At 35.3% G+C, this 13,962-nt stretch overlaps 2 protein-coding genes across 17 annotated transcripts in view; both read left to right on the forward strand.

Annotated features, from left to right (window-relative positions):
• The window catches only part of SUCNR1 (succinate receptor 1), a 608,141-nt gene that overhangs the window by 312,745 nt on the left and 281,434 nt on the right, over nucleotides 1–13,962 (forward strand). The gene's annotated exons all lie outside the window — the stretch shown is intronic.
• MBNL1 (muscleblind like splicing regulator 1) overlaps nucleotides 1–13,962 on the forward strand; it is a 192,261-nt gene that overhangs the window by 74,133 nt on the left and 104,166 nt on the right. For 2 of the 16 annotated variants that reach the window (XM_084873871.1, XM_084873866.1), the window contains exon 2: nucleotides 11,823–11,942. The exons of the other annotated variants lie outside the window; for them this stretch is intronic. Coding sequence is in view for 1 of the 2 variants with exons in the window: in XM_084873866.1 (XP_084729992.1) it covers nucleotides 11,937–11,942 (6 nt within the window). In the remaining variant the exon portion in view is untranslated. The remainder of the gene's footprint in view (nucleotides 1–11,822; nucleotides 11,943–13,962) is intronic. 16 annotated transcript variants of the gene reach the window in all.

Here is a 13,962-nt window from a genome sequence, read left to right on the forward strand (position 1 = left end):
ACCATGACTAATAATTGTGAACAGATTTCATGTGCTTTTAAATTCAACTTTAGAGAAGGTGTTCTTTTTGTGTTTTTTTTTTTTTAAAGTAATGGGACATTGGTTAGGTAGACGCTTATAACTGTTCATAAACTATTTCTCTATGAAACCCCACACCCTGCATTTATGGTTGGATCCATCTGGTTAAATTGACCTGGCATGATCACGGACTATTTCTGTTCTGTTGATGTAAATTTCTGGAACAAGCCTTTATTTGGACACATGCCATGTTTTGTGTGTTATCTTGTGCGGGCAGCTCACAGGGGCCTGGTCAGGCCTCCTGGTACGTTAGCTTTCTATACAGCCCATGTCTCAGAGAGGAATGAGAAATTCATCCATGCCCTGGCACAGTTCACCGTTATTTTGATAACAGTATTAGTAAGAATTCTTGGGCCCAAAAGTACCCTGCTGTTGTAGCAGCATCTTCGGTGTATTGTGAGAGGCACATTCTGGGAACCAGACTGCAACTATATTCATTGTGTTTTTCTTACAGAACTAATAATAATAACAGTGATACGAGATATGTATAGGGAGATCCATGCATCTCTGGTACATTTGAATTTCTGCGCACCCTAACTTCAGGAACAACTATTTGTTTTGTCCTCCCACTGTGAAAACTTGACAGTGTTGCAAATCTTCAACCTGAAGCAGGAAAGGGAGTCCAAGCTTCAGGAAAGCATAAATGTCTGGGCCCCTGCCACTTGCTCACTTGCTAATTTTCCCCCCCCTCCAACAGTTATTTTAGGAGTTGCATGATATAAGCTGTTTTGAAAAGAACTGGAAGTTCTAGAGAATCCAAAATGATCCAGATTATGTGTGGATGCCAGTAGACCTAGCAATTAAGAAATTTACATTTATCCACTTTGAAGAGGATCATCAGGAGGGCTTAAACATTTAGTACTTCAGGCTCATTAAGGATGAGATTGAAGTAATTATATAGCTAGTCACAAGCACGACAATCACCACTTGAACATGAAGACGTTACTCACTGAGACTCACTGGCCCTCTTCAAGGAGCCTCACAATTGGTAAATGTCATCTACTTAGAGAATGCGTTCTGCTGATCCGTTAGCTTAGATTTGGCATGCGGTTTTCCAAACAGTGTGTTTTCAGAGGAAGGAAGGCTTTAATATACACAGACTCTGTAGAGTATCTCCCCTTGTCTTACTGCTTTGAACAGAGAGCCTGTCCTTCCTACATGCTTAGAAGAGATGAGTGTAGAGAAGACCTTTGCATTCTATTTTGTTTGTTGATAATAATGAGGATCCTCTCATTTTCTCAACTTGCAAGTTGCAAAGTAATTAAAATGCTCAGGAGACATCAGACTAAGTCTGGGCTGCTCTCCTTTGTCATCAATGGTTTAAGGAGTTTTATTGTAACTCTGCATTTTATGTCTTGCTTCTTTTTTGTAGGACACAGTGATGTATTCATTTCAAAAGACCTTGTAGTCAGATCTACGTTTAAATTAACTGGAAGAGATTGCGAGATATATATTTTAGCTTGAGATTTTTTTGGTAGTTGTTTTCATCTGGACATATCAGTTATCATCTTATCTCTTAATGCCTAATCTAAAATGTAAATCATTGCTGTTTTAGATCTAATTCTAATAAGGCAGGTAATATTACCTTAGTATAGACATATGAAAACACGTACATTAGTTACTATGTTATTTTATTTAAAGAGAGAAGTGTTAGAACTCCACCTTTTCCTAGTGTAGACCATTCTTGTTAGGTTTTTACCTTTATGTCTCCTGTCTGGAAGGTTTTTTAAAAAGCAGAGACTGTGCCTTAGTCACTCATGAATCTCCAATTGTCTACCCGTAGGCCCAACACATGGTAAGCTTCCAATAAATACTAATTTATTCCTATTGAATTTAAAATGGAACCAATTGTGGAATGCCAACTGAAATAGGAATAGCTACTGATCCACGTCATTCCTTGCTCCCACACTCCAGATTAAAAAAAAAAAAAACCTATTAAACTAATTATAGCCATTACAGTTACATTAAACCATACATTTCATTAAAAATTGACACAGTCAACTCTTTGAAAGGCCTCTTTCATTCAAGAAAATGAAAAGTTGCATTGTATACAGAACACTAAAATCATTTGACTTGAGTTTCTGCTTCCCAGCTAATTGGGATATCACAGAAATAAAAAATACACTTATATATCATCATCTCAGTCTGATAACTGGGCTGAAAAGAATGCCAATTTAATTAGATGACAAAATTGATTGCCTGAGTTATTTTATGTACTTGGCAACAGTGTTGTTGATTGATTTAAAAATCTTAATCACATATTCTGCGAATTTTTCTCTCCTAAGGCAGTGGATTGAAAAAGTGGCACTCTTGCCATTTATAAACATTATGAGTAAAAATCAATGGTTAAATTGACCCAATCAAAGATGGCTGGCACCTACTATTGAGATAAGAACATCAGAAAGCAGCATATGTGGATGGGCTTTAAGAAGGCTTAAGAGTATATTTTGCATATGCACTAAGTAGCTTAAACAGAGCTGACGACTTATATGTGCTCAATAGAGCCCATTTAAGCCAGGATTCTCTTAACTGCTAGGTAGGCAGCAGGTTATGAGAGCCAGATTCAATCACAGGTCATCAGTAGAGTTGTTACATGCCCAAAATTGGGGACACACTAGTTTTAGGTTGCTAGACCTCCAAAAAAATTTGTGTAGAATTGATCTTTTTTGCTTTGCTAATTATGTTTCTTCTCTTGGAATATCATGTTTGCATTCTCTGTGAATAATTGAGTTTATATTTTATTTAAAATTTATCTAGATATATTTATTCATTGGACATTATTGTTAACTGATAAAGGAACCTTGTAAGGTAACAGGAACAACATATTAATATTAATAAATCTAACTCTTTTATATGCATATAAAAGTTAACCATGATGATTCATTCAACACTATTGTTCAATGAGGAGCCTAAAGAGATTTTTTAAAAGCAATAATATAAATATTAGTAATTTGAATTCACACATATATATGAATATTTTTAACATACAATTAAGATATATGTATCTAGTTCTATGATTGGCTTTCTTGCTCTATTTTTCTGATAAATATCATTCAACATCTTTTATAAGACAGGTATTTGTACGAAGCAAGATATGCCAAAATACCTCCCCTCTATTTTTGGTTGAAATGCCTATTGCTGACCCCAATCAAACAGTTTCCTTCAACTTCTCTAGATGGAAATAAATCCCTTTGTGTGTTCCCTGAGGGAGGAATAATTTAGCCCAGAAAATCACTTACTAATCACAGTTCATTAATAACATTGAAAGAATACTTTTTTAAAATGTCAACCCTGTCATTTATAGAAAATGTATGTTTCCTTGAGGAATCTCTATGAATTACTTCTTTATCCTCCTTCCCTTTCATACATTACATTCTACTCCTTAGGAATTCATTAATTTCAATTATAAATGAACTGTTAGTTGCATACAGAATCCTATAAACCATAGAGTTAGCAGTTGTACCTTTTCTTTGATTTAGTTGTTATCCTCCTGGTCATCTAATTAACCTGTTACTTTCACTCTTTACTTATAACTGTTGAAGGCTGTGGGCAGTGATATGCTTGAGCTGGCTCACACAAGATCTCTTCCCAGCTCCATGTTCAGTGACTTCCTGCCTGCAGCTTGAAATTGGCCATGGTAGAAGCAGTTACACTTCTACAAATGCTGGAACTCTGGGTCTTCCTCTTCCCATATAGCCCTTATTAAACACTTAGCAGTGTCATCTCTTAAGTCATTTGACCATATGGAATAACCATCTAGCATTTTATTTTCAAATATTTTCTTTCCAAACTCTTCAAAACACTCAGACATCACTCACTATACCACTTGCCAACTGACTGGCTCAGCAAGTTCCTCCATTGTCTTTATCGGTAAGGTAGGGATAATAATATTATTTACCTCAAGATTGATGTGAGGTTGATAAGAAGTACATTTATCTTTGTGTACTATCAAAATGCCTGGTGCACAATGAGTACTCAAATGGTGCCATGTCTTATCTCTTTGTATTTAAATTAATAGATATTAATTGATCTCTTCTTAAGTGCTGAGCATTTTTCTTAGTCCAAATGGGTCATTGATTGAGACCTAATGCCTTTAACACAGAATATAAGCCACAGTCTCCTTTTGCTGTTCCAACCTAACATTCTTTATTCTTTCTGTCTATCTGCTTGGAATATTTTTTCTCCCTTCATGAGTTTTGCAAAATTTTTATATATTTCAATTTAGTTAACACATTATCTCCTTTAGAAGTTTCTCCTCACCTCAGGCCTGGCCATACTGTTGTCTTGCCTCTTTGTTACTGTAATATACCGAATTCATATCTTTATAACGGTGTTGGCACATGAGTCACAGTTTTACATCTCCCTGCCTCTCTGGATTTGAGAGCATGGCCTGTGACTTACTACTTTTATGTTCTTACCATTGAGTGAAATACTTTCTAGACACTAGACCCACTAGAAATATATGTTGAATGGTTGTTGGTTGAAGGAATAGACATGGAATTTGCTCAGAGAGACCTATGACTTAGCTGAAGAGATAATATACACACGTGGGACATGAAGGCGAAGAACAAAGCATTTTAATAGTGATGCCTATATTTTTAGATTTTTAAAATGTTTATAAGTAATTTCACATATATATGATGTTTTGAATTAGGTAAGGCTGTTATTCCCCCATCACAGATATTTACTGTAAATATACCTCTATGTAATGGAATTTATTCACTCAGAAGATACACATTGAGCATTTCCCCCCCCCCCCCCCCTTGGCCAGCACTGTGCTAGCTGCTGGGGATGTAGATCTAATCTTTCATTTTTTCATAGAATATTCAGTTTGGATTTGTTTTCTACTCATAATGTGATTAAAAAATAAACATGTTATGAATCTGTAATATTTAGTGCTTTATACTATACATTTGAATTAATAATTTTAGCTACTCGTAGATTCCTTGGCCCTTGTGTCTAAAATAGGATAAGGGGATTTGAAATTAAGTTGCTCCTGCTGAACCAAAGCAAATGAAATATTTCTATATAGGACATGACATGTGACAAACAAGGGTGTTATTAGTATTTGGGAAAATAGGAAGGTGGAGTAATGGGGATTCCCCCAAAGACTCAAAGTAAGTGATAGGATTCTGAGCTTATTTTAATAAAAGCAAATATTTGAACTTCATTTGACTTCTGTTTTAGGGAATTGAGGGTGACATTTTATAGATGTCTTTGCCTCTTATAATTAAAATGGTTTTGTTAGGATTTTTAAAGGTGCTTCTGAATTTTAGAAAACGTACAATTTCTAAAGCTCTTGGAACATCTTGTATCGATGGCCTCTGTAAATGGGACTAGTTGAGACACTTCTTTCTCTAATGAATGCTGTGACTACACTATGAGGTAATGACCATGATATAATATTGAATTAATCAAAAAATGTGCTATGTGAACCTGAGGTCCTGATTTATATTGTTTGGTAGGCATGTGATATTGTGTTGTAAATTTTAGATATAATGATTATTTAAATCATTGTAATTCTAAAAATCTCCTCAGATGTCTTCTCTGGAATCTGGAATAGAAACGACTCTTACTCATCTTCAGCTGCTATTATTTAGCTGTTATAATTATTTGAAATTAGGGCTAAGGCAATTTTTTGGCATGTAATTAGAAGTATTTTTTTTTTTTTTTTTGTAATTGAAAATCAGAAAGATGGAACCACTGTACATTCTGCTTATAGGTCTATGTCAACATGTTTTATGATGTTATGGATAACTGCTGGGTAACAAGAGAGTTCTAGAAATGGCATTCTGTTTCTTTGTTAGCACCTTAGTAAGACATTTAAAAAAGATGGAAAGTATTGACCTTTAATTGTGCTATCTGATAAGTCTGAGGCTTAAACTGCATTTAACTTTTTAAGATTAACAATTGATATTTATATTCTGTCAATTGAAAGAATTGTTGCATTTTTGACTTGAAGAGAGAGCTTGATCTGCATAGCACAAACACCAAATTAGCTAATCCATAAATGTTGACTGTTTCAATTTGTTGAAAACAGAAGGCTAGCATAAAGGATGTAGTAGTAAAACTCTGAAAGAAAGTCAGTGAAAAGTAAATGTTATGCAACATGAGAAGAATACTGGGGAAAAACTGACAGAATAGAATAACAGGAAGATTAGTCATTTCTGGAAGGAAAAAAAAAAAGGGTGGAGAGGGGGGGAAGAAATATTTTAAACAGGAAAGTAGATCTGGAAGTGCCATAGAAAAAGACAGATATGAGCTAATTAGGAGTGAAACTGGGCTTTTGAAAAAGGAATAATACTGGATGCATTTAATTACAAAACATAAAATTTGTATTAACAACAAGTTTTACAGAACCCTGTAAAAATAAAAGAACAGTGTTTACTCCTTAGCTGAGGTGACTTATCTTAGGCCAGCCAGCAATGCCAAACATACACAAAGAAAATTTATTTAAAAAAACAAACAAACTCATGTTTCTACATTCATGTGCTGATTAAATAAAAGTATTCTTTGCATCTTAAAATATGTATGCTATTTGGTTTGAAATAATTTTCACTTATGCATTTATTTATCTGACAACTAAAGGAGTAACAATCTCCAACTATCTTAAGAATTTTTGTAAATTCTTAAAAATGTAAGTTGTAACTCTCTATATGTTATATAAATATATATAACAGTCCCTATAAAGAGAAAATAAAAAGTAAACATTGTGTATGTGTTGGTTAGTGGAATCCCGTTAATACCTGGTTTTTAGCCAAGGTTTTGAGACATTTTTTTTGGAGCACATCTTGCTAGACACATTTTTCAACATTTCTGAGTGTTCTCATCCATCAAATGGGAACAATAATATGCCTGACTCAATGCCATGTAATCAGAATTTACAGAACTGGTAGATATAGGTATATACCTGATACAGAAATGGCATTTTGTCCTATTAATTTACAATCCCGTATACAGATATGAAAGACAATCACATATGATACATTTCCAACTAATACATGGGAAGGTGGACAATTTCAGTAAAAGATTTTACTAGTGCCTTGATATCTTAAAATATTATTGGATAGGTTACATATCTACCCATACTTGACAAATATAGGGTGTCTCAAAATAGGTATACACACATTTTGAATAATTATAAAGCTGTGTTTATTAAAATACATTTCATTTCCAAAATTGAACTATCTGCTGTTAAAGTGTATACATTTTTTGGGACACCCTGTATAAAACTGTTATTTCTCTTAGTCATTCTGTAGTAACTACAGAAAATAATAAATCACATAACATATATTTAAGTAAAGTAGGTATCCTTAGGGTTATGTAAACACAACCTTAGGACAAAGTCTATTCATTTGGAAAAGAGAAAAAAAATATTTAATTGTAGAAAATGGCTTATGTATATTGAAATAATTACCAAATCAATCTAATTTAGAGACCCAAGACTTCTATTATTGTATGTAACTATTTGGATTATATCATTATGTATCATTGAATCCTTAGAAATGTGATATGCAATCAAGTAAGTGTTTCCTGTTGATTTTATGTTAAATTGCAATACTTTCACAGCTTACATGCACATAACTTGCTGAGATAAATTCTAACTCTAGCACAAAATAAGCAGTTTACATGAACACCAAATTATTGCTAAAAAATTTCTCTCTCCCTTCTTTTTCCCCCCAGCTCAACTCTTACACACACACACACACACACACACACACACACACACACACTATCCCCCAGGAATTACTGCATAGGAAATGTTTATTTTCTAAACTACAGAAAACAAACGTTATCTCAAACACTGAAAGTTCTTCCTTTTCCTGACTTGGAAACACTAAGTCATATTGAGTTGCTCGTAGATTTTCTTTAGCCAGCATTTAGGTTTATTTAAAGCATAAAGTTGTGAGGACAAAATGACTCAGGAAATTGTAATGCATAATTGGAGCTCTTCCCTTTGAGGTCACCAGTTTATATTTGGCTGACTTGGTATTAGTTAAGGATTGGTTAGAGTTGGTGCATTGTTTGGTTTCTAGGAGAACAGAAAATAATATATCACATAACATATATTGCAACCTCACCTGCTTTGACCCAAGTACCACCTAGAGTTAATATTCATTAATATTTTCTTTCCAGTTAAAGCCAAGTTAAAGGAATTAAATAAGAGAGTAGGCCGAGTTAGATTTGGAGAATAAGATATTCATTTATTCATTTAATTTCTGTTGATTGATCTTTCTAAATGTGACATGCTAAAATGACCAGAAATTTATGTTTCTATGTTTTTATTTTTTAATTATTATTTTTTTAATACTCACCCAAGGATATTTCTTCCATTGACTTTTGAGAGAGAGAGAGAGAGAGAGAGAGAGAGAGAGAGAGAGAGAGAGAGAGAGAGAGATACACGTATGAGAGAGACACATTGATTGGTTGCTTCCTGCAAGAGCCCTGACCAGAGTGGAGACTCTAGCCTGCAACCTATGTATGTGCCCTTGACCAGGAATTGAACCCTGGACTCTATGGGCTGACATTCTAACCACTGAGCAAAACTGGCCAGCTGTTTTTCTATATTTTTAATTGCACCATCATTAACATCAACATCAGCAAAAAATAAGAATTGTTACTGTACTAGGTAATTTTGGCAGTCAGTAAAAGAATTTAAATATATATATATATGACTGAATAAATGAGTCATGATCTTCCCAGTGTATCACTTAGTATTGTATTGCCAAGGCCATACAAATCATTTGTTATGACTCTCTCATGTAATAGCCTGTGGTGGTCACTTTGTTTTGCTCACCCAAAGGATGTCAAATGTGTTTAGAATAACTTTTGTGTTAATTCAGTGTTAACCTTGAAGACAGATGAATCTCATTGTCAGCCATAGAGAAAGTCATTCTTTTGTGGGTACAATGTATAATAGCACTGCTCTAGAATTCTGTAGTGAGGATAATTGTCCAGGAATAGGCAAAGAACTGACATCTTCCTTCTATGGAAACTCTTGATTGTAAAAAGAATTGAAAGTAAATAGTCTCTAATGCATCACCTTAAAATGTACCACATGGACATTTCTCCTTGCTAAATGCCAGCAAATGACTGCCTTTCTTATTACTTGTGGCTAAATTCTACCAGAGACCAGATGCCTTCACCATAACTGTGTCTTCTTTCTGAAGTTTTCATGGTTTCTTGTGCTAATTTACATTTGGTTAAAGCCACAAAAGCTGAAGCTAACGAAATTAGTCCAGAGAAGTACGCTTGCTGTCAAATTAAAGGGATAGATTGGCCTTGGTATTCTTCACTGATTTTTCAGTCTTACACGTGGGACCCTAGGTTTTTAAGAGATCTGGGCTGTCTGAGATGACCCAGAGGGTTTTGTGTGGATTCGAGGACAGTCATTTCAGCTGCTGACTGTTAAGGGAAGTCTCTTGGTCCAGGGTTGGTTCAGTCCCTGTCTCAGGGGACGATCCCTGGATTTCTCCAAGCCCACAATAATTATCTTGGCCCTGCACATAATTAATGTCTTTGCCAATGACGGAGTAAGGTACAAGCGTGGCTTCCAGCAACGGTAATCCCCCAAAGCAGAATGACGGACACTGCGATGATAATAAGGTTATGGCTAGTGCCTCTGAAGATAGGATACACTTGAAACAAAAGTGAAAATTGAATTTGTCCTTCACTTTTTAAAAATCTGAGTAACACATACAGCGTTTGTGAATCTCCTTTAATTGGCGAGCATCATGCAGAGAAATGGATGTAGAATTGTGTATTATGTAAGCTTATGTACTTTATGCATATTACATTTTTGAAAAGAGACAGGAATAGCAGATCCTCCTCCCACTAGGGTCCTGGCCAGACCTGACATTCCTTGTTCCCTCTCTCTATGTGTCTAACACCATCAGCTTCCAAGACAGCAGAGGGTAGGCACAGGCTCAAAGCTACAACTCAGGGGCCATCTTCCCTGGGACTAAAGCTTGCATTTACCACTTAGTGGTTGTTTCGTAGGTAGTTGTCTGACCTTTGGCAGCTTACCTGCCACTCTATGCCTTGGGTCCCTTAGATGTGACCCTAAATCGGAGGCTGTCTACCTTGTTGGATTGTTGTGGATCTGAAATAAATTAATACATGTAAAGGACTTATCGGAATTTCGGGGCACACATTAAAGACCATATTCATTAGCTATTATGAAATGTAACATTTTCTAATGTCTCTGTGTTAAAGGGGAACTTACAATGTACAAATAAATGTGAAACAACATAAATGTTGCTGTTTTAGTGAAACGTTTAAGAGCTCCATTTCTGGAACCGGACCCCCTGGTTTCAAATCACTGGTGAGCTCGGTGACCTTGAACATGTGATAGAACATGACTGAGTCTCAGTTTCCTTATTTGCAAAATGCAGCAGTGATAATATCTGTGGAGATTTGGCCTGCTGGTGTGGCTCAGTGGCTGAGCATTGACCTATGCACTAGGAGGTCATGGTTCCATTCCCAGTCAGGGCACATGCCTGGGATGCGGGCTAGGTCTGTGCAGGATGCAGCCAATCGATGATGCTTTCTTGTTTTCTCACCATTGAGGTTTCTCTTTTTCCCTCTCCTTTCCTCTCTGAAATCAATAAAAATATATTTAAAACAAAAGATTAAATGAAATAGCACATGTAAAACACTGAGCGCAGTGCCTGGCCCTTTATGACTATTCAGTGGGTTAGCTCAGTGGTTTGGTTAGCTATTGTTCTTATTAGTTGGATAATGAAGTGAACATTAATACACAAGAAACAATATTATCCTCAGAATCTCTGTGTGTAAGGTTGCTAATTAGAGTGGTTATTCTCTACTGTGAATATCTTAGAGTTATAATTCTTCCCTTCAAGTACATACTCATTAAACAAATAATCTGTTTTTCGCATATCCTTTGTTAAGCTATTTAGATAAAAAAAAAAAAAAAACCTAGATACTTTTTATAGCTTTAGGATTTTATCTCTGAATGTTAAGCAAAGGGAATGCTAGGTTAATGGCGTTACCTACGTAACTCTGTTGTCCAGCCGTATTCTGCCCACCCCTTATGTTGAACAGCAGTGGGAAAAAGAGCAAACTCATCCGTAACATCCGAATGGGAGTAAAATATAGAAGCAGAGAAGTCGTTGCTCCTTCTGTAACCTAGGATCACAAGACTTGACATTTCCCCATCTCTTGGCACTGTGGTAAAGATTATGAAAACTTGAGTGTTTGCAAAAAAAAAAAAAAAAAAAAAAAAAAAGTGATCCTGTGCCAGGAAGGCAGATAGACTATTAGGAAAGAAATGACCAGAATTGCAAGAGGCCATTTATTTGATCTGGTAACATCCTTTCTTTCATTAACAGGAAAGTTAGTGCAACCCACTTGCTTGGTAGGAGTGGGGAGGGTGAATGGAAATTTAAAAAAGGATTCATCCAGCCTTCCTAATAATAAAGTAAACCTGCTTGCCATGGAATTAGAACCTTTGCATTGCACAGTGACTCTATAGTTCTCCTCTTGTTTGGGAGCAGATTCTAAGCCTGATCACAGGAAAACTCCTGTTTGCCAGCCAACCTGGAAAGGTGCGGGCATACGGGTGACCTCTGTGTAGGTGTAGAGGGTACAGAGTGCTTAGCTAGCATCCTGCGAGGAGCTGGGTCTCCATGTTCTGCTCCAGCTTCCGCTGCTGCTGCTGCCGCCACTGCTGCTGGGAAGGAGACCTGGCTGACCTGGCATCTCCTCTACTCTCGGTGCTGCAGCAGCCACTCGGGAAATGTTGTTTAAGGGGAGCCTTCTGGATCCTTTTCATGGCACCCTGGCAAGAAGAAGCCGTGTTTTATCTATTGAAGAGAAAGCGTGGCGTTGGCTAATGGATGCTGGTGAGTGAACAAGGCCCACGGGGAGCCAGTCTGCTGGTATCTTTGGGGTAGGAGCACTCTCTCCAGGACTGAGATGGCATCCATGGGAAAATGGCCTCTGATGCTCTGAACATTGTCTTAAAGAGGAACATAGTTCTAACACATAACACATAACACACGTGATCCTGTAGGTGCCCCATACGTAAAGTTTATATCCCACCCCACCCACCCCTGCATTTGCTACTTGAAAATATACAAATCCTGAAGTTTGTCAGATACTTCACATAGTTTCTCATGGAATTCCTGTCACTATTTGATCTGTATTCTTGTGTTGTTGTTTTTTTTCCACTTGAGCCATAGTAATTAAAAAAAAAAAAAAAAGACTTTTAGTAATAAAAGCAATTATTTCTCCATTCAGTGCTACATGAGAACCTCCTTTTTCACAACAGTGTTGAATTATAAGTAAAAAAAACCCAAACTGTTTAATATGCATAATTCTTGCCAGGAGTATTCTTTTTAATTTAAGATAATTATAAGCAAATTTATAAGATATCATATTAGTCAGATAGTTGCAAGGAGTATCTGGGATATTAGCAATAAAGAAACTTTATTGCTAATATATTTATGCACCAATATAAGATTTTACTGGAGCAAGATCCTCTCTTGACCAAGGGAAGGATTTGAATGAGATATTTTCGTTTTTCTCACTTTAAATTTTCTCAAATTTTCTTTCCCCAAAACAGAGACCATTTTTTAAATAAAGCCTACTATATTTGAAATACATACATACATACATATATATATGTATATATATATGTGTATATATACATACATATATATGTATCTTCCACCTTATAATATGAATATATGAATATGGGCCAATTAGTAGCTTACCTATGTCTTTCTTTAAAGGGTTGCAGGATATAGAAATATTAACTTTGCCACAGAGGTTTAGACCAAATTTTTCTAGAATAATTAATCTGTGATGAATAGGTATTTCATAAAAAAGGTAGAGTTTTAGGAATTTACAGTAGTATAATAAAGGCTCTGACAAGTCATACAGGAATTCACCTGTTTATTCTTATTTTAATTTTTAAGACATTTATTTGACCATAACCTATTCTCCCCCCATCATTACCCCAAGATGCAATCTTTTTGAGGAGTGTCTTCTCACATGCGGCACTACCATTCAGCCAATTAATATTCATTGGACACCAACTGTGCTGAAAGGCTGGGTATAGGGATGCAATTGAGCATGTTTATCAAAAATTTATCCTTTTGTGATGCTTAGCAACAGGGAAACACTGGCTTAGATGATCTGACATTACTACTTTAGTAAGACACTGTAGTAGCAATATAATATTTATCTTTAAAAAGCTATTGCCAATTTTTCTATTGTCATGGATAATAATCCTGACATACCATCTAATCTGAAGAGCCTTATAAATGAACTCTACCATTTCACATTGACAGTATGTAATCACTTTCTTGTTTTTTCTTGCACATTTAAAAATATTATATTGTCGGAATGGTTTTCATGAGTGGGATTGAGAACATGGGTCAGAAAAACAAACTGTAGTTGATTTTTAATATTTAAAGTCAGACTATTATATTTTTAAAAAATCCACTTCCATTTGGTTTTTACCAGAGGGGTTCCCTGAATATTTTCTTATCTAAACCTACCATATTGACAAGATATATTTAAAAAAATTAAGTTTTAGTTGAAATCGATATTTAAACTTATGCACTGTTTATACAATGAAAGTATTTTTAGAGGGATATTCAGATTTCTAATCTTCTTTTATAAAATACTAGTTGCCTAGTCAATACCGACTATTTTGTAGAATAAGGGTTATTTTATAAAAAAACGTTTGACTTATTAGACATAATTGAGTTTGCCTAAGCAAAAGTTGCTTTTATTGTACATGTAATAGCATTACATATAAGATAACATTATATATATATATATATATCTGAGGTGAGACACAAGATTACTTGAGCTATTTGAAATCAAGGGAAATAGATTATCTATTCCTATTTT

This window comes from Pipistrellus hanaki, assembly GCF_964339955.1.
Source record: "Pipistrellus hanaki genome assembly, chromosome: 2".
In the NCBI taxonomy this organism is placed as follows: domain Eukaryota; kingdom Metazoa; phylum Chordata; class Mammalia; order Chiroptera; family Vespertilionidae; genus Pipistrellus; species Pipistrellus hanaki.